Raw genomic sequence first — 19,800 nt, 5'->3', positions numbered from 1 at the left:
GGGATGGAGTCTATAGGCTATTTATTCATTTGTTCTTTCTGTGAAAGTAAACGTTTTAAGAGTTATTAACTAACTTTTATTTGGCTCAGAGAGATTTAAATAAAGAGATCTGAACCAGTAATATTCCAGGGTTATATGAATGTTTGCTAACTAAATGGAGCCAGACTCAAGAGACTATACTCCATCCATAGCCAAATTGCAGGTGAAAAAAAGCTGCTTATAATCTAATAGAAACTATTGTATGTCTTGTCATTAGAGAGATTGTTCATCAGATGGCATAGTGTAGTTTGGAACCTGGGCAGTTTAAGTTTTCTGCCCAACTGTGGCCACTGTGCAACATCTAGTGGACATTTTAGAATATTACACATCAGATCAGCGCAAAGAGTCGTCACTAAATTCATTTCCATGATATTATAGAATAGTTAAGTCTGAAGCATGTGTCCAAAACCGAGCACATGACACATTTCCTCCTATTTTGATTTGAATCCTGCTGTGCTGCAATTGTATTTCATATTTAATTTTAATCATGAAATCTGCAAGCTTTATGGGCACAGTTGCCACATTCTATGTGTGAACTTGCCTGATTTTCTTTTCCCCACACATCTACAAATACTTAATGTACATAGATTGGATTATAAGAAACATTTAACATATTTCATTTTAATTTATTTGGGTACAAATTAAAAAAATGTACAAAATAAAGCGTAGAAAGTAGTAAATATGAAAACAATGTCAATGCCCATAACATAAAAGAAAAGGCAACAGTTAAATAATTAATTAAAAATACAGCCAACTAATCTCGAAAAGCATCTTGTGGTACTGCACTGTATATCTACACAAACAAGCATGACATTTAACAGTCAAGTTTGGGTAAGAAAAAGGCATAGACCTGGGGTGTGTGACGATACAAGGTTGAGCTTAAATCCAGAAGTGCACAACAATCAAGTTTTTAAAAAAAAAAAACAAAAAACCTCAAATATCAGTGTGTCATTAAATTGAAACAACCTCACTACAAGAAACATTGATACTGAAACATTTTGACAATAGGCCTTTCCTCGTTGTAGTTTTTAACATTGCCATTAGTGTTACATCCTCTCAGCTTTTTTAATGCTTTGTCTAATAAAGCCAGTGTTTTCCCTTGATGCTCATTTACATCATAACTATGAGGTTTAGCCCCATAAACATCCCTCATTAGCTTGATGTTTCTGTTTCTGGCCATCATAGCAAGCACCAAACATTACCAAACTGTATATACTCGTAATGCACAAACATTAGTACAGTGTTGTGTTCATAATGAGCTTGACACCATCCAGACTTGACGATAACACAAGCAATTCAGCACGACAGCAAGCTTAAGTGGAAACACTTGAAAGAACAGAACACGCACTTTACATCTAGCAATCTTTGGCATCTGTAGGCTTGTGGGTTTCAGAGCCTGTCAGCGCCATCGCTCAGTGTCCACAATAAAGCGCAGAGGAGACCTGTGTGGAGGTATCCCGCTAGTGTCTGGTCAGTCTCCATCATACTGCCTCACAATTTTGCCTAATGTCAGTCACTGAGGGGTTAAGTCTTCATTTTAATCGAGCTCAGGATGGGTGAGGGTGCTGTCCAGTTATTTAGAGGGTTCCCCTCTGGGCTCAGCTGGTTTTGGGTGTTAGTGCTGGTGTTGAGGGTAAGTGCGGGTGATGGCTCAGTGTCTGCGTGTGCGCTGGCCCCCGGTGCTCGTGGTGGTGATGTAGAGGAGGGGCTGGGGCTGCCGCAGCTGGGGCCCTCTCCTCAGGTTGCTCATGTGGGCTGTGGAGGACTCTGCGTTTAAGCCTGGGGAGACCAAGAAACAACAAAGACAAAGCTCAATAAAAAGATAGTTGAAGGGGAACACTGTGTCTCCACTGGCCATGGACAGCGACAGTTTACCTATTTGCTGGTTGTTGTGGGGTGCCCTGACTTTGGCGAGAGGAGGAACCCCTCTGTACTGGGGACGCAGCACAGGAGCCTGGGGCTGACCGTTAATGTGGAGATGGGGGTCTGATGTGCTGTCCAGAGGGCGGAACCTCTGGGCTGTCGTTGTCTTGGTTTGAGGGAGCTGCAAGTGAGAGGAAAAACAAAATCATTGAGTGATTGATTGACAAAGACATAGTACCACATGTGGCAGACACTCAGTACAGTATATATAATGTCATAGCACACAGGCAAGAGAAAAACAATATGAAACAATCATTTTAAAAAAGAAGAACCCAATAACCTGAAACAGTATATCAAAGGCTGCTTGCCATTTGTCTTACAAAGATCAGTGCAGCTTACAAAATATATTAGCATTTCCTCAAATAGTAACACTGTACACACAGCAAAAAGAATAAAAACTCACTGCTTGACCAGTGACTTCGAAAGAGCGTGAGCGCCTCTTCTTGCGGCGAGCCTCAAAGTCTACTTCTCTGGGCGTTTGGTTCTTGGTGGCAACCTGACGATTACGTGGGCGCGTCCAGGTCACCTGCAGGCTGGGTCCCTCCCCGGTGCTGCTGGACAGATTATCGTCTGAGGTGGCGTGCCTGAGCTCAGGGCTGGGCTGCCTGCCGCGCCGCATTGGCAGACATCTCGGAGGTGCCTCGCTCAAAGAGAGGCTGCTTTTCTGCTTCTTGGGGTCCAGAGGTGAGGGGGGAGGGGGTAACCGCAAGGCATCCACCTCCAGGGCTTTGGAACGACGTCGGGCTGCTTTTACTACAATGTTCTGGACCCCCTTTAGGATCTGCTGCCGCTCTGTGGGGACACAAGGAGATATTTGTTATTTTTATTTAATATATTGCCTTTTCTTACTTCTACCCATTCAATGACATGGATCTGGTGAGAGAGTTGGAAAGAGTTGAGAGTTGGTTTACTGTCTGTCAAATGGCAACCTCAGAAAGAAAGAGAATCACTTATCATGCTGTTTGGGCACAGCAAACCATTAATTATGAATTACATAGTTGTCATTTATGAAGGAAAAATACCAAATATTTGCTGGTTTCAGTCTCACTGGTTTACACTATTATTAAATTAACTGGGTTTTGGACTAAAACAGGCAGAAAGGCAAAAAACATTCAAATAAATTGTTCAAGTTAAAATATCCCAAACTCCATGGTTAAAAAGTGAATTAAGAAGTGCATTAAAACATGTCCAGATGCAGCATCCATGGCTTATAAAGTGTTTCTAGTTGTGCGCTGTTTAATGCGCATCATCAAATGTCACTCCACTCACTAAAACACCAGTTTGAACGTTTTACCATTTCGTGAAAGGGGGATATCAGCCCCGGCCTCGCTGCTCTCGGGTGATGAGTCCAGGTGGCTGCTGACACTGTGGCTGAGATGGCTGTAGCTCAGAGAGCTCTCGGGAGCTAGCGGCTGCAGCTGCAGACAGGAAATGCAGAGAGCCACATTATGATCAGACATTCACTGAGGTCCTTTGCTTTCAGTTGAGGTCAGATTGAGTGCCATCTTAATCAGTTCTCTCTCTCTCTCAAAAATGACATTTTGACTTTGAATAGGTCATTTGAATTCTAGCTTTCATTGCTCTTCTTACTTCAACTTGTCTATGAGTCACACTCCTGAAACATTTGCATAGAGAGAAAATTAGATGGAGATAATATTATTTCAAACTGGAGACAAAAATGCATTTATGCTGGTTTGGAAATTTCAACATGGAAAGCTGAGCAAAGACCCTGAACACAAGAGCTGAGAGTGAATACTTGTGACAGCTTAGGTTGGAGATTCTTTTATGCGGGTGCGTGGGTTGAAAATAAAAGGGTTCAACCAGAGCAAAATATCTGAGTTTAATTCAAACAGGAAACTGTGTTGCTTGAATTGAAATGTGACACCTGACTGGACTGTATTAATTCACAGCATGACACATCTCTCAGGGATAGTTACTGAGCTGGAATGAACAAGGGCAAATACTGCCTATTAGAATTGTCCTCACCTCTCTGTTGCCCTTCCCGTTAATGTGGATGGGAGGTGGCGTCATTACAGCTGAGTTTTTCATCTGTCTGGCATGAGGGCTGCTTTTGAACACTTTGTTATTATCCCTGTTGCAGGGAAAAAAGAGAATGCAAGTGAGAACCTCAAATGAACTTGTTCATTGGAACATGTAAGTATAGGGACACATACTATAATATTACTCTATGTGCAGTCGTTGGATGAATTCTGTATGAGAACTATATGAACAAGATGTTCTCTTACAGCTCAGGCTCAGGCAGAATGGGTGGCAAGGTGTGTCTACGAATTTTGGCTTGGCCTCGTCTGTTATCAATGCACATGTTGCGTAGGCTCTCCTGGTCTGAGTCCATGTCCTGCATGTTGTCGCGACCTTGATTAGGAAGGGTGATCTTGGGTAGAGAGCCCTCCTGGAAATGAGAGCACAGCATTTATCAGGAATTATTCGTATCACATCTACATGCACATCTATATGACCTTACTAATAAATTTCATTTTGTTATGCTGTTACCTTGATGGTGTGCCTAGTGGTCACCTTATCCAGGGCCATGGCTCTGTCCAGCTTCCTCTCATCGAGTTCCCTCATGTACATATCATACAGCTCCTGCAGGTGGGGGGGTACTAACAGACTGTGGTCTGGAACACACAGGCACAGGTATGATTTAGTAAACCAGAGATTAACTGTACCCAAAACAAAGACCAGACTAAGGCTGAAACAAACGATAATTTTCAGCATCATTTTATCTCTGGAAAGGACAGACACAACAATTAACCGAAAACAGATATTTAATAGAGGCTTTACAGCACATTTTGATGTAAATGCTGATAAACTCACCATCAATGAACTGTCTCTGCTGCTGAATTATCTCGTCACACAGGTGTCTGTACTGTTCGAAGCGCTGCACCACAAAGTTTTTCTGCCGAATAACGTTGTCCTTGAGCAGCGCGTGGGACTGCATCTCTGCGTTCTCAATCTCCAGCTCGTGAACCTTGCAGAGGAGGCCCAGGACCTCACGCTGCTCTTCTGAGCTCACCCGCCGAGGCAGCAGCTCCTCCAAGCGTCGGGCGCGGTCTCGAAGCTCCAGAAACCTGCGCTCGAGCAGCGTCTTAAGGGGAAAAACAACAGGAACTAATCAGATTTCTGTATTCTGATTTGTCTCATGTGGTTAAAGATTATATAAAACTTGACAATTCTACCTTCTGTTTGTGAATCCTTTTCTGTTCAGCCATGAGTGTGACAAGATTTTCCCGGGCAATTGCCACTTCCTGGGTCTCAGTGCTGTCAGGGGGAGACTCTGGGGAGTCAGAGTCCTTCTCGCTTTCATCCTTATTGACACTTTCCTTTCTCCTTTCTGCACGCCACTTCCTCCTGCGCCTACTCCGCTCCTGCTCCCAGCTAAGGAGAAAAAAGAAATAAACATTTTAATTACCAATAAAAAGTCATCTGGTTTATAATTTACAGCTAGGCCATAATTTTAGTTCATTCACTGCTGACAGGAAGTAGAACTACCGTTGTTATCATTAACTGGTGTTTAATACACTTTGCACACTACTTTAGATTTGATCGGTAGTTAAATTGTTGACCAGATCTGAAATAAAGACAGAGTTAATGTTAAACACTGACTCTGCAATGGTTAGTAGATGTTTGGAGGTGTCGATCTGGATCTCCATGTTGCTGTTTTCCAGCTCCATGAGGCTCTTCCTGATCTCCATCTGTTGGCGGAAGGCATCCAGGAGCTGCTCCCTCAACTGGTCCATCTCTGCTCGACTTTGCTGGCTAGAATGGGCCTGGACTTCAGCTACAAGTGGGGAAAGATGAGGAGAGAAGAGGAGGGCAGAATGGATTAGAATGGAAACAGTCATAAACAGGCACTGTAGAATACAAATATTAGAAAACAGCTTTATTTGGTTGGAAGAGACAGAGTGGTCGAGACTTTACCCTGGACGTGGCGGATGTCAGCCCGGTCTGAGTTGACCTGGCGGCTCGCCTGATCTGCAATCTTCTTCTTGAGCCGCTGGATCTCGCAGCGCAGGTCTGAGATGATGTTAGTGTACTGAGCAATGTGGTATGACACATTTATCAGGTTCTTCTTCACCTGAAGCACACAGTGATGAGAAAGACAAAGAAAAGAATATTAAGTATCTATGGATCTCAAATTTCACACAGAAAATTGGATTGCAAGCGGCTGAATTTGGCTCTTAACTCCTTATAAAACTACTGTATATATGCTTAGTGAAAATATCCTAAGGTGAAGCATATTTTCCAGAAATACAATGAGATATTTTATTGTAGGATTAAGGGCTTTGAACTTGATGAGAAGCTCAAACATGAAAATATGTGTTCTGAACTCACCCGCGTTCGAATACTTTTGGCACGGTCAGCGTACGTCAACGTGTTACGAGACTCCTCAAAAGCCACAGAGGCCGGGCTGATATGGGCTATCATGACAGTTCTGCTGTTCCCTCCCAACGAGTCCTGTCAATCAAAGATGTAAGAAGGAGATTAAAAAAAAATATGGATGCAAGAGCTACAAAAATTGAATTCTGAATAATAAAAAACAGTTATGATAGACTGGAGTTCTACATTTTGAATTGTCATACCTTTAGTAGGCGAGTCAGCTTGCTGTCTCGATAGTTGACGTACTTGTTACCATTTTTGTCACTCAGCGCGTTGATGCAGTTGCCCAAAGCCAGGAGAGAGCGGTTGATATGGGCCCCCTCTTTCAACCGCTGACCCCTGTTCTGAGTCTAACAGATGGACAGACAGACAGATAGATGTGAGTGACAAAAACAGTCAACAGCTGACAAGAAATAAGACGAGAGCCATGAGAGCCCCAGCTAAAATTGGGGACTGATTTTTTGTAAACTTTGATCATTGCTTATTTAGTCATGAATATTTAACGTTACAGAAGAAAAGAAATTTTAAGGAGCTTTAAACGCCAGTCCTTTAAACATGTAGCCTCTTGGCTGGTTTTCTTCACAGTAGTTGTTACGTTTCCGCTCTTGCCCAGGAGATGGCATTACCTCCTACCTTTCATCCATCAATACTTAACTGAACTAAATCAGTTCCAGCTCCTACTAACAGCATGGGCTCTTCTTCTGTAGAGGCAGAGAAAATGTTCCCTGTGCCCTCAAGCGACAAACAACTCTGTTCTGCTATTCTTAATGGAGGCTATATGTGCTATTAATCAATAGTCTCCATGGTAAAGAAGTGTTTTCACTTGCTGACTGTTTACACGTTATTCTAGTGGTGTACAAAGATGTGGTGACATCAAATGTGGGCGGCAATGACACGCTATTCATCTGACCAACAAAAGCAGACTCCACTTGAAAAACTGCTCCCAACAAATTTGACTACTTTCAAAGAGGTCAAGTAATAATAAAACCCAGAACATGAATTGGCTCACAGATACTCTCTGTCTGTCTGATAAAACAATCCTGCTCCTCTCCACCCAAGTAACAACTGTAATGGTGTGACACCACAGACAAATATCTCAACACAGCAGCTTAACAGCATGTCACTGGCTGTGCTGTAAAATTATTTATTTTGTAGTCATGAAACGGCTTATTGTCTTCAATATTCAATTTTTACTACTTCTGCTTTAAAGGTTATGTGTATAGTATTGTTTTGCTTTGGTTTGCCTGTTTCTTGTTAAACAATTAAATGATTCCCTGTATGACCATGTTTTGGGATGAAGTCTTTCCTCTGATGATTATACAGAGAGAAAAAGGGAAAGTGATAACATGATGATCAGAATTGCCTCAGTTAAAAGAATATATCAACATATTGGGTAAATTGTGTTTTGAATCAGTGTGCAGGCATTATTGTTTTCATGAATAAACTCATTGATGCCTTCTAATGTGATTAAAAGACCATGTGTTCGGGACAGAAAAATGGTTTATGAGAGTGTTATACTATTATATATAACACTGTTCTATAACAACCATACTTTACACCCTCTTTATTTGTACAGTCACCAATAACTATAGCTGTCTTGTCTTGTTTTTGTGAAGGTGCAGAGTGTCGTGTTGCACTCTAATGTGATCCCATTTACCAAAAGGTCAGTGTATTACTTTAATAAACTGCACACTGGACCATAATGGCAGATATAAAGAGGCTTTTATTAAACTCTCCTGAGGTTTATGGGAACCTCAATCCTCTGACTGTTGTAAAAACCCGCTGCCAAGCATCCCCAGTGAGAAGACTACAGTTAGAGGCTACATGAGTGCAGACACACTCACAAAGCAGACCCTTGTAGGTTTTCAGGCTATACATGTGTAATGTATACATACAGGCTTAAAAGGAGCAGTGTTAGTAGACACATTAGCTAAGTCTTTGAACTTGAACTTAAATTTGTCAGAAAGTCGCTGTACTCACACACATTAAATAACTCTCCACCTGTGCAACTCCTGATTGATTTCAGCCATTTAAACACCTCCTGACTGAGTATATGTACGCACACACCTGTGCTGCTCGTTCAGAGCCGGCAAGGTCGATCATGAAGAGGCGTGCGAAGCGGACCTCCTGCAGGACATCTCGACAGCGGCTCTGCTGCTTGACAGGCCACCTGCAGCACAGCGTGGGAGCGAGACGATGTCTGATTGGCGGCTGTGGGCTCCTGGGTGCGCTGTTTGTTCCCCTTCATCAGCAATTCCATGATCTAACAACACACAGGCAGAATTCTTTGCGGGGCTTGCAGTTGCCATGGATGAAATCTGAGTGTTTTCATAAAAATAAATGAATCACGTAGTGCAGGGTTTGGCTCATCTCACCTCTTGGGCATTGATGGTAGACACCTCGGTGATGCCGGCAACCTGAATCACTCCCTTAGAGTCTTCTCTCAGGTCCAAGAAGCCCGAGGATGGGTTCAGCAGGTCCCGGATCATCTCATTGTAGATCTAAAAAGGCACAGATAGAAAGATAAAATTGTCAGATCAGAAAAAATGCGAAGGTTTATGCTATTGCTTGGCCACATCCAATTATGTTCCTTATGTTATAAACATGTACAACGAGAAATATGTTCATGTCCATAGAAAAAGCCCCATTCAGGCTTTCAGGCCTCCTACACTCACACCCAAACCAGGTACAAAAACATCAAGGACTGTATTTTCAGCAGCTTGTCATTTAGAAACCACAGCTTGTTGGGTGGCAGGTAGTCATCAAGTGAATGTCAGTGTTCTTCTTTGACGCTGTTATTGAAGGTGCAGCGAAAGCCCCTCTACCCACATAAAAGCCAAGTGTAGGAAGTGACATCCTGGAAAAGGAATACTGAATGACAAACCACTGGGCAGTTTTTATTTGTTGAGCAGACCCCAGCCACAAACTCTGAAAAGGGGATGCTTTTACTGACACTGACAGTTTGGTATTTGTTCTGTTATTTTTTCCTTCTGCCCTATTTCACTGCTGGTGAAGTCTGAACAAGATTTAAGAGTCTACAGCCATGCTAGGCTGCACTTACAGTAAGTTTTGGTGCTAGATTAAAAGTCAGAGGGTCACAAGTGTCAGTTAGATTCATTCAGTTTCATGCCAATGATTATTTGTTGAAAATTTCTGGCTGGACCAAAGTGGTGAACTGACTAACTAACAGACTTTGCCATCGTTAAAGTGATGTCACTAGCATAGTTAAAAAAGGCTCTTAAATATGAGGAGAATAGGCAACAAACCAAAGTAAACATAAAAGAAAAAGGTGAGGGACACTGTGTATGTTAAGGTGGTAAAGAATAACTGGAGGAGCTTTTTTTATCTGTACAGTGTATATTTATTTGCATTTGCTGTACGTGTGTTTGTGCATGTGTTTCAGAGATTGCACATGTGAAAGAGAGCGTGATTTGAACAAGAAAAGGAGCAGATGTGTGCACATCGCTCAGTCAGGCTGTAAAATGCCATTTAACCTCTTTGTGGTGACAGTGGCAACAGATTGCTCCGTGGAAACAGCAAACACACACGTCACACACACAGCCCTGTGTCAGGATTCATCATGAGGAGTTCAATACAGGTCAGAGAACATGTCAGAGAACATGCAGACTCTATGACTGGCGTTTTAATGGGCAAATTTTCACTTCCACCCACGCAGACAGCCACTAAGGGGCTGAGCTTCAATAACATTGTCAATCACTAAACATAATGATAGCGTTTGGCACTGAAAATACAAAATGTAATTTCCATGTCTGATGTCTGATGCAAACCCACCTCTCGACAGATAAAATTTGAACCCAACAAGTACTTATATTGTGTCATTTTCATTTTCTGTTGGAGGCTGAATGCTCTTTTTATATTTGCTCTTTGTATACAGGATTATAGTCATTTCTGTCTTGTTCTTTCTGTCCTCATCCCTTTTTTCCTTTCTCTCCAACCCTTTTTTTATTTCTTTTTCTCTCATTCTCATTTCCTTTCCTGACAGTCTGAACACTTCTGAATAAATATGACTCATTCTTCTTTATATTCATGCTAAAATCTTTTCCAAAAAAGCTTAACTGTGATGAACAATTTATTCACTTAAAATGCTTTAAAAAATGATCCTGAATGAGGCAGTTAATTGCCAATGTTTTTTGTATTTCAAAAACCAAGTAGCTGCTACATGCTTGCTACATGCAAGGTGAAAACTGCTCATAAATAACTCAGTTCAAGCATTTGAAATTTATGCAAAATGGTGAAAACCATATACACTGTAGACTCATTGTACCACTATAGAAAAGACACAAATTACCTCTTTACATAGGAGTCACACAAGTGAGGCTCAGTTACTACAATCAAAGTCAAATAAGCCAACTCCACTGTACCCAGTTCTATTAATGTCTTTGTCATTAAACACACAGTCTGAGCTGTACCTGCTTCTTAGCAATGAGGTGTGGAACCACAGCCAGCGGGCACCATCATCAGCCTGCTGTCTTATCTGTGGTTCATCATCCTCTGACAAGGGCAGAGATAAAACTCAGCTAGCAGGACCACAGATCACTCTACACCTAAATGTACTGCAGGCATCTGTGTAATAAAGGCACCAATACAGTACAATATGTAAAACCCCTATGCCTACAGCATGCAGTCAGTTACTTACTATGGTATTTGTAAATCTTGTAACAGACAACAACACAAAATCATGACAACCATCCTCTGGTCTCCTTGTGATGTCTTCAGTACGTCTCCATTTGTGCCACTATACTGAAAAACAAACTCCATCTAAAGGGCATGCATTCCAAGCCAATCTGAAAGAACTACTGCTGACAAAGTCTGACTGATTTAAAGATTTGCATCGCCTCAAGTTGCCTCATTTCACTTCACTTTGCCTGACATTTTCCGTAAGATCTGGTACTCAGACACCTACAGCTGATACCTGGCCAATTAACAACATGCACGTGCATTCTGTTAGTCAGTAGCGTGTTGTACTCTACAGAATCTCACAGAGAGACAAACAAAACAAAACAGGCTGCCAGTATGTCTTCTTGGAGTTCTGATTAAAAAAAGCACCACTTGGCAGTTTGCCTTTTCTACGCTGTGTAGAGAAAAAAGAACAGGCAAATGGTAAAAATGGGAGAAATCAGACTAAATTGGAGAAATTGATGTTTCGCTTTGATGTACAGCCTTTCAGACACCGCTCTGTCAGTAACTGCCTCCACTTACAATACAACGCCAAAGCTGCTAAATGGCCGTTGATAAGGGTCAGTCAAAGCGAGCTGCAAAAACCACAGTTGAAAGCAAGCTATAGACATTCAACAATTGCTCCAGTGGTGCACTGTGCCTTTGAATTTCACGTCTGTTGTGGAAAAAAATTGTTTTCGAAAGATAGCAACTCTCTTACTGAGGTAACAGCAGTAAGCATTTACAGGAGGGGGAGACAAGGCAGGTGTATTTGTGCATCACCTTTAAACAGCAAATCAAAGTGCTTTACATGAGACATAAAAACAGCATCAAGACAAGCTAATAAGAAAGAAACACAAGGTAAATAAAACATACACATACAACAGTGCAGAATTAAAGTATTCTCCAAAGTCCGTTCAGTTGTGTCTGGGTGCTCAGCTCAGCTCATTTCAGATGTGACGCGGATGCCAGGGAAAAGTAAAGTGACACCAGTAGTATCTGCCTGCTTTTGGCATTAGCTAACAACCACAGATGTTATCAGTGCAAACAGATGACACGAAAGAAGAGGCTCTAAATGTGATGCTGACAGAAGCAGAGATAGATATCTGCAGTTCAAATGTGAAGAAATCAGTAGAAATCTCTAAACTCTGAATGAGCAATCAAGTTAATGGCTATAACATTTCGAGCCCCGCTGCAGGCCAATTACAAGATGTGTCATCACAGTTGCATTAACTAGATGATTCTGTGTGTTCGTGATGAGAATACATGAAACAAGTTGTGGGAAAATGTTCTGACCTCCAGATAGGACATGGAGACACTATACAGCATGTCATCACTCGTCTCCTCAATGGCACGGAACAAGTCATTTAACGTTCGAACGTAGATGCCTGGCTCCTTGTCTGTCCCCAACATGGTGTACGTCTTCCCACAACCTGGAAACAGTGAAGAAAATTTAAGAAAAAATGGCTCAAATTTTTATCAGCTCGGTTCAAAGAAGGTACATTACAGCAGTTACTCAGTGGTATGGTGCTAATGTGAAAGAAGTTACTCATATCAACAAACCCACAGGGAGTTATTACCAATTCTGCAGTTACATTCAGCTTTTTAGCATCTTTCAGCTCATTGTTTTGGTTTTATGTGCGTAACTTTACTGTTTCTGCTCTTTCTTACTGCTATCATCAGAACTGTTTCCTGAAACAGCTGTTTTCAGCAAAATAAAGCTCTGTTAAACCAACTTCATGCTACCTTGCCAGCACCAAACCAGACAGACAATGTTAACGAAATGCTGGAGAACATAGTGAAGCATTTAGCAGCTAATGTTCCCTGAGGGGCTTTTGGAGATCAGACTGGAGTTAAAAGAGAGTGAATATTGGACTTAAATTTGTGAATGGAAACAGGTGTTAAGTTTCCCACAACAACTTTATAAGGTGATAATAAGTCACTCTTGTGGCCCTTCAATAGTAGCAGTTTTGAAGATGTTACTACTACTACTATACTCCTGGTTACATTATGTAAAAAAATAAAACTGAAAACCCTTGTGTTTACTTCCCCACAAGAGAAGAAGATCTGTGAATCTCTGGAACAGATGCACAGACAGAAGGGAGAAGAAGTCAGAGAGACAGATGGGTAACTTAAATAGTGCCCAACTACTCTTTGACAGTCTGACCCTACCAACTGGAAATGTGGGATGTAAAGCATGACTCATTCTCTAATCAGACCTGCACTAAAATTAAAAACCAAAACAGATGTGAATGAGATGTGTCATCGTTTTCCTGTGTGTGCTGACTAGCTGACTCAGATTGAGGCTGGACAGAGATTAAGGGCCAGAAAGTTAACACCTATGATTGGTTGATGATACACCTCCATTTAAATAGAGTCACAAGTAATCAACCTGGTTCATGTGCAACACACACACACACACACACACCACACACACCACACACCACACACACCACCACACACACACACGCAAACAAACCTGTGGGTCCGTAGGCAAACACAGTAGCATTGTAGCCGGATATGAGGCCCTCAATCAGCCCTCTGGTTGTAGCTCGGTAAACCTCCTCCTGCACAGGAAGAAGGAAGGGTTCAAGCGCACATGCCGTACCACATTTGTATAAATTTAAGTCTTACTCTCAACTGACCTGACTGGCTGAGTAGTCGAATGCCACGTCAAACATGTAAGTCTTTTCCCTGGAGCGGTTGGCACGCAGAATGTCATCTGGGTCCTCCATGGGGTCCATCAGAACCACCATCTAATGATGAAGAGGACAACAGAGAGGGGAGAGAGAGACACAGTATGTTACGTTAAAAAAGCAAGGACAGGGGAAAAACAAGCAACTGCTTTTTGCAATTTTTATAATTCTTTTTAAGCCAAAAGTTGAGAAACTTTTTAGTCAGCATTTCCTTCTCCAGCATTTCACAATCAGTAACTGTAAGAAATGTCATATGTTAAAAATAATGTCAAGGGGAGCTGACTTCTCCGGTATATGACGAGCTGTACTTGTGACAAATACAGCCCCTTGTTGAAATCAGGGACTTCATAGCGTGTATGTATGTATGTATGTATGCAAATGGGAATCCACTGAAGCCATCTGCCATACTCCACATACTGCTTACAGAGCATAATGACCCAACAAGCAGCCCACATGTCAAGGACATTCATAGCATCTGGAGGAGAGGGACCAGTGAATTCAAGGGGAACTTGGGCTGCTCAAATAATGTTTTTGTGCATGTGACAGTCTGAGCAGCAGAATCATGTTGTTTTATGTGAATACATGGAGATTGAAATGTCTCATTGTTCCAATTGTGCTGTTTGACAAAGCCTAAGCCTAACCCACTGTCATCAGTAAATCACAGCTCTCCACAAGAACATTTCAAGAACAAATGCTGAACAGAAAAAAACAAAAAAAACATAATACTGTTGACAAATCACTGAATCAGAGTGGGTGCAACTGGCTTGCCAAGTTGTACACAGTTGAAGGAAAATTATGCCCCTCACTGTGTTGTAGTCTTGAATTTCTTGCTATGTAACTGCAAGAAAATTCAATGACAATAAAGAGAAGATAGTAGTGAGAACCCTTGGGTATATTTCAGATGCGACAGTGGGGCAGCTGGGAGTTTGCCAGGTTTGTCAGCTGATCTACTCCCTTCAGCAGTGGACCTGGAGAGTCCTCTGAGGCCTGTAGCGCTGAAGCACCCGGCTTGTTTGATGACCACCTCAACCACTGAGCCGCTCACTTTGAAGCCTCTCAATTGAAATTCAAGAGGAGAGATTTCACTTTTAATAAACTGACAATAACGGGCGAGGGTGGGGAGGATGGCAAGCTTACACAGGATGCAATCAGCAAAAAGGGGTATGGGAGAGTGGAATGAAGTACTGAAGAGGGAGAAAGAGGAGAGATGGAGAGGTGGGAAAGATGAAGCAGCACCACTACTTGTTAAGTTTACACCTTCCCTGGACTCAAGATATGAGAAGATACGCTCCAAGGAAAACATGTGAGGATAAGAGAGTAGCATGTGCAGCAGTTCTCGCTCCTCCTCTTTCTCCTCATCCTCTTAACTTCCTGCTTCTCCTCTAACTTTTCTTTTCATGGAGTGACGTCCGAGTTCTGATCGCATTTCACAGGAAAGATATTGTGAACAAGGGAGGTCAGAAGCGCATCAGTCAGTAAGTCTCAGCCGATCTGACGACCTTCAGAAACAAGTACGCTCAGAGGAACTTATTTGTAAAAACAAATGGCACAAAGAGTTATCTCTTGTTATAGGACGATGGGACAAGCAGCACTACTACTGTGTTCACACCAAGGGTTAGTGAGTCCATATTAGGACAAGAGGCAGCAGGCTCTGTAAGTTGTCAACATTGTCAAATTGTCTTATCATAATGGTTTGGATCTTATACAAGGCACCTGTCAACTGATTATGTTAAGTGGTTGGTCTTACCATGTTACACTAAATTGTTTGCATGGAAGAGTGGGAACTAGTGAAAAAAAAAAAACATCTGAACTGATTATTAACGTAGCTATGGATTACTTTTCTGTTAATCTGCTATATTCTTCTCACAAAGTTGCTTTAAAGCACTAACATGAGTATAGATGGATGACAACCCTTGCATTGGAGAAATAAGAGGCAACAGAACATTGTCTTCTTCCAGTAAAACTTCCGTACAGCATAGACCATCACTTTAGAAAGCCTTCCCTCCACACATTACATGACACTGGTGTTTTTCATATTTGACCGCTCTGCAGAGCACTGTTTTGCCTATGCAGACCTGTTACTATATACATGGTGTGTGTGCATGCCCCCTGAGAAAGCTAATGACCACCCAACAATGCTCTTACATAATTGCACGTATAGTAGGTATCAAATAGTGTGCCCATCCATGCGCAGTTTTGTCCCTGTGCATGCACTTGGGAAAATCATTAAGGACCGAGGGTGTTGATAACACCTCTAGTCCCATCTGTCATCTGTGTTTCTTGAGTTACAGTACCTTCCACAGCTCCACCCATGAACATCCACACACAGCAGCTGCTGCTGCTCAGGTAGATTCTATGCCACTAATTTTCTTAAATCTTCTGATAAGACTGTAAGGTGCTGGCTCTAATGACAGTACATTGTGTAGCGACATAAGACTAGATGTCCGGGCATGCGCCTCAGGGTTTTGATGCCAATAATGAGTTTATACTTTGCCAACACAGGTGCCCTTCACAGCAGACTGTTCTCTGTGCTCAATTAAGAGGCTTCTGCTAAACAAAGAGTCCGAGGTGAAGTACAGGTTAGTCCTGGCTGTTGAGCACTGACGTCCAGGGTACAGAACAGGTTAAGAAGTATTTGGAAACATGGCAGTCTCATGGATACCATTAAATCTCCCACACATCCTCCCTCTCTCTCTTTCTCACTCTCAGTTGCATGGAAACATGTACTCATACACACAGCAACTAAGACAGAGGAACCTCATGTCCACTGCAACAAGCAAGTCTGTGCAAGCAGGGTGGCATGACTGACCACGAGAGCAGAGGCCGACACACTCCCACACAATGTGCCTGTGTGTATAACATAAGAGGAGGTAAAGTAAAGCTGATGGTTAAATAATGCTGGATGGAGTTGTGCCACAGTTCTCAATCTACAGAAATGAATCAGCAACTGTCTCTGATAATTGATTAATTAATTCAAGAGTTATTTTTCAAACAAAAATGGCAAATATAAACTGGTTCCCGCTTCTAAAAGGTGGATATTTTATGGTTTTCTTACACTTTTATGACAGTAGATTGAATATTTTGTGGTTTGCTGACATTTTACAGACGAATAATGAATATATGGTATATGGTATATGGGTATATATAGATGGGTATATATAGAATAAAATATGACTCATCACACACTACAATTTCTACAGGATAAAACTGGTGATTTATTTCTACATGGGCAGAATACCCAGATCACATAGCCATAAGCAGGATCTGTTAAAGACAGACTTACACAACTGTCAGTTAGTCATCAGGCAGAATCACCTCCAGAAAAGCTCATAGATTCATCCTCTTATTTACTGTAAATGAATCATGAATCCAACAGGCTTGAAACTGGGATGTGAGTCAGTGGACAGCTGCACAGCAATCACTCTCCAAACACAACCGGTACAATACAGCAATAACATACAACCTGATAAGATTAATAGAAATGTCTGACTGGTTTTGGTGCCACTGTTAATGAACAAAATAGTTGACAAGCTGTAGCTATGACACTGATAATTAATTACTAGGACATTGGCTGTGGCTTTAACTTGAAGGCATATGAGTTCATTTGTCAGCTTTTTGTCTTTTTGCCAATGCTTCTCTAAACTCTTACTGCCAATCCTCTAACCCTCTGATATTGACCTGTCTAGAAAGACAATCATTTTGATCTGTAAACATCTGACAGTTGAAACTACATCACATAGAAGTTAGAAACAACACATGTAGAGTGCACTGCATGATTTCCACACAGCCATGGCTAATTCTGTCTCATCTTTGAGAGACTATATCTGCATTTCTATCAGGAAAGAAGTTGCTGGTTCACTGGCTCATGGCTTGTTAGCCATGGCTTTAAAGATCAGAATATTAGCAGACAAAGAAACCTTCCAACTATGGATCAGTTTTATATTATAAGGAGAGTGATGTCAAGGTCAGATTATCCACTGAGGTCTAAATTGGCACCTGTTGTTCTTTCTACTGGGACCAATCACCCCTTTTTTGTTGACTGCTGACTAATTCATGGGCACCACTGAAGAAGACGTCAGTTTTGACACGAGTGGGCCAGCAGCCCGAAGGACCCAAGAACCATGTGTGTAGGAAAGCAATTTCCTGGTCGACAGCCTTTGTAAACATGGTGTCGTTTTTAGCAGTTTTAATCGTGCTGTCCGCTGTCACAATGGACATCACATGGTACAGCCACTTTTCATTTGGATGCAGGGCTTGACTCGGTTTAACTCGACCCTGGGGGCTGACAAAACAAATGGCATGAGCGTGAATTTTACACACTGTGGCTATGAAAAAAAGAGACTCCTAAAATATTCATTTCCTTACAAGGATCAGCCAAAGTCAAAACAACAGCTTGCTTATGCAGTGACATGAAACCAATTAGTGTGATGGAGTTATCTAAATGCCATAAAAAGCGGTGGGGTGCGATGAAGCACCCTTGCGCAGCGCCTTTCGTGGCTGATGGGTTTTCTAATCAAGAGGCCCTGCTGTTCTGGTCGTTAAAGCAGCAGGGTTGACTTGGTTGGCCATCTTGCTGATTATAGCACCGCTAACTCCCACCGCGGATCCATAATTCAAAGCCTGGATGTGGTGCGGTTTCACAAGCCAACCTACCCTGGTTGGTTGTCCCTGACTCGCTCCACTATCGTGTGCCAAGTGGCAAATGCTGCCAAGACAGGCAACAAAAGTCAGCAGTCGTGTAGACATCAAGCCCTTTTATATGCACTGGTTTCATTACACCTAAATGATGGCTTGGATCAGCAATAAAATGACAAAAGAGCAATTGGAAAACTCAATCATATAAATGTCCTACAGAGTGCTTGCTGCCACTCATACTGTAATGTCACACAAGTTTGATTAGAAGCAAAATTAACTGTCTTTCTGTCTGATACTCTCAATGGTGATCACAATGCTATATGGTCAGCAGGTAAGAGTGCAGAGAAAGTGAAAAACTCTTGTGTGATGTGAAATTAATTTTTGTGTGTAATTAACAAGATAGCTACAGCCAATGACAGATAAAATGAAATTAAAAGTAACCCAAAGTGAGGAGAGAGGAGAAACTGAAAGACCAGAGGACAGCAGATGGAGCAGAAAACTATTTCAGACATAAACATGCAGAGGGGGGTCTGAATCACAGTGACAGGGCCACGTCAAATCACCTGTCCACACAGATGTCACGTTTTATTGCTTACATTTGTGTCCTGTCTTTATTGCTCTGGTTTCAAAGGTCATGAGATTACATCCTCTTTTATCAAGCTCATAGGATTGACCATGCATGTATTGGAGAGATTAAAAGAAGTGCTTTTGTCTGTATGTCATGTGTCAGTGTGTAATATCTGAAGTGTTCATCTCTGCATCTAGTTTTCCCCCAGAGGCACCACCTCATTTTAACCAGTAACATTATGGTTACTATGGACTAGACTAGTTGAGTGGGATGTATAGCAGAAAGATGTAAAAAATCCTTCAGAAAATATAGTCACGTGCATTTCACCATATCTCCCTCCCTTATCTTTAGGCTGCACAATGACATTAGTCGTTTAACAATGACATCTGTGTGCTGTGTCAAGAATACTGCAAAGAACAAAGGATCAAGATCACATAAAGAAAGCAATCAGGTCTAGGCAGTGACCTTTACCGGGCAACCTTTCAAGCTGCTCTTTCAGAAATCGCAACCAAAGCTCTGGAAAGTCCAGCGGGCACAATTGCAGCTGGTTATCTGATAGAAAACCTCAGAGCTGCCCTCTCTGCACCCCAACAATGCTACTGTATATCCCATTTCAGGGGCTCTGGATGATCAGAGGTGTGTGTTGGCTCACAGTGTACCTGATACAGGGTGCTTGATAGCAAGGTCTGTTCTTCATTTGAGGTTACGTAAGATGTCTGGCTGTGGCAAATGAATGCCAGCTCAGTACAGTCAGACGAGGGTCGCTGTAATTCCGACTCAGACACTTATACGTATACACACACAAGTCCTTGCAATTAGATTCCCAACACCTTACGCAACAAGACATCTTGAAAGATCACAAAC

General features: G+C 41.9%; 1 protein-coding gene across 1 annotated transcript in view; it reads right to left on the bottom strand.

The window, feature by feature from the left end:
• Positions 1-656: 656 nt before the first annotated feature.
• Positions 657-19,800, bottom strand: part of kif19 (kinesin family member 19) — a 31,588-nt gene continuing 12,444 nt past the window's right edge. The window contains 19 exon segments of the mRNA XM_018666000.2: positions 657-1,818; positions 1,915-2,083; positions 2,366-2,754; positions 3,257-3,380; positions 3,949-4,054; positions 4,209-4,372; positions 4,474-4,598; positions 4,798-5,068; positions 5,160-5,358; positions 5,587-5,761; positions 5,902-6,058; positions 6,316-6,438; positions 6,564-6,710; positions 8,428-8,523; positions 8,525-8,623; positions 8,736-8,861; positions 12,334-12,470; positions 13,517-13,604; positions 13,683-13,793. Coding sequence (XP_018521516.1) covers positions 1,691-1,818; positions 1,915-2,083; positions 2,366-2,754; positions 3,257-3,380; positions 3,949-4,054; positions 4,209-4,372; positions 4,474-4,598; positions 4,798-5,068; positions 5,160-5,358; positions 5,587-5,761; positions 5,902-6,058; positions 6,316-6,438; positions 6,564-6,710; positions 8,428-8,523; positions 8,525-8,623; positions 8,736-8,861; positions 12,334-12,470; positions 13,517-13,604; positions 13,683-13,793 — 2,934 coding nt within the window. The 3' untranslated portion in view covers positions 657-1,690.

This window comes from Lates calcarifer, linkage group LG23 (genome assembly GCF_001640805.2).
Source record: "Lates calcarifer isolate ASB-BC8 linkage group LG23, TLL_Latcal_v3, whole genome shotgun sequence".
NCBI classification, from domain to species: domain Eukaryota; kingdom Metazoa; phylum Chordata; class Actinopteri; family Centropomidae; genus Lates; species Lates calcarifer.
Note: the sequence above shows the minus strand (reverse complement) of the source record. Positions and strands in the feature narration are given on the sequence as shown.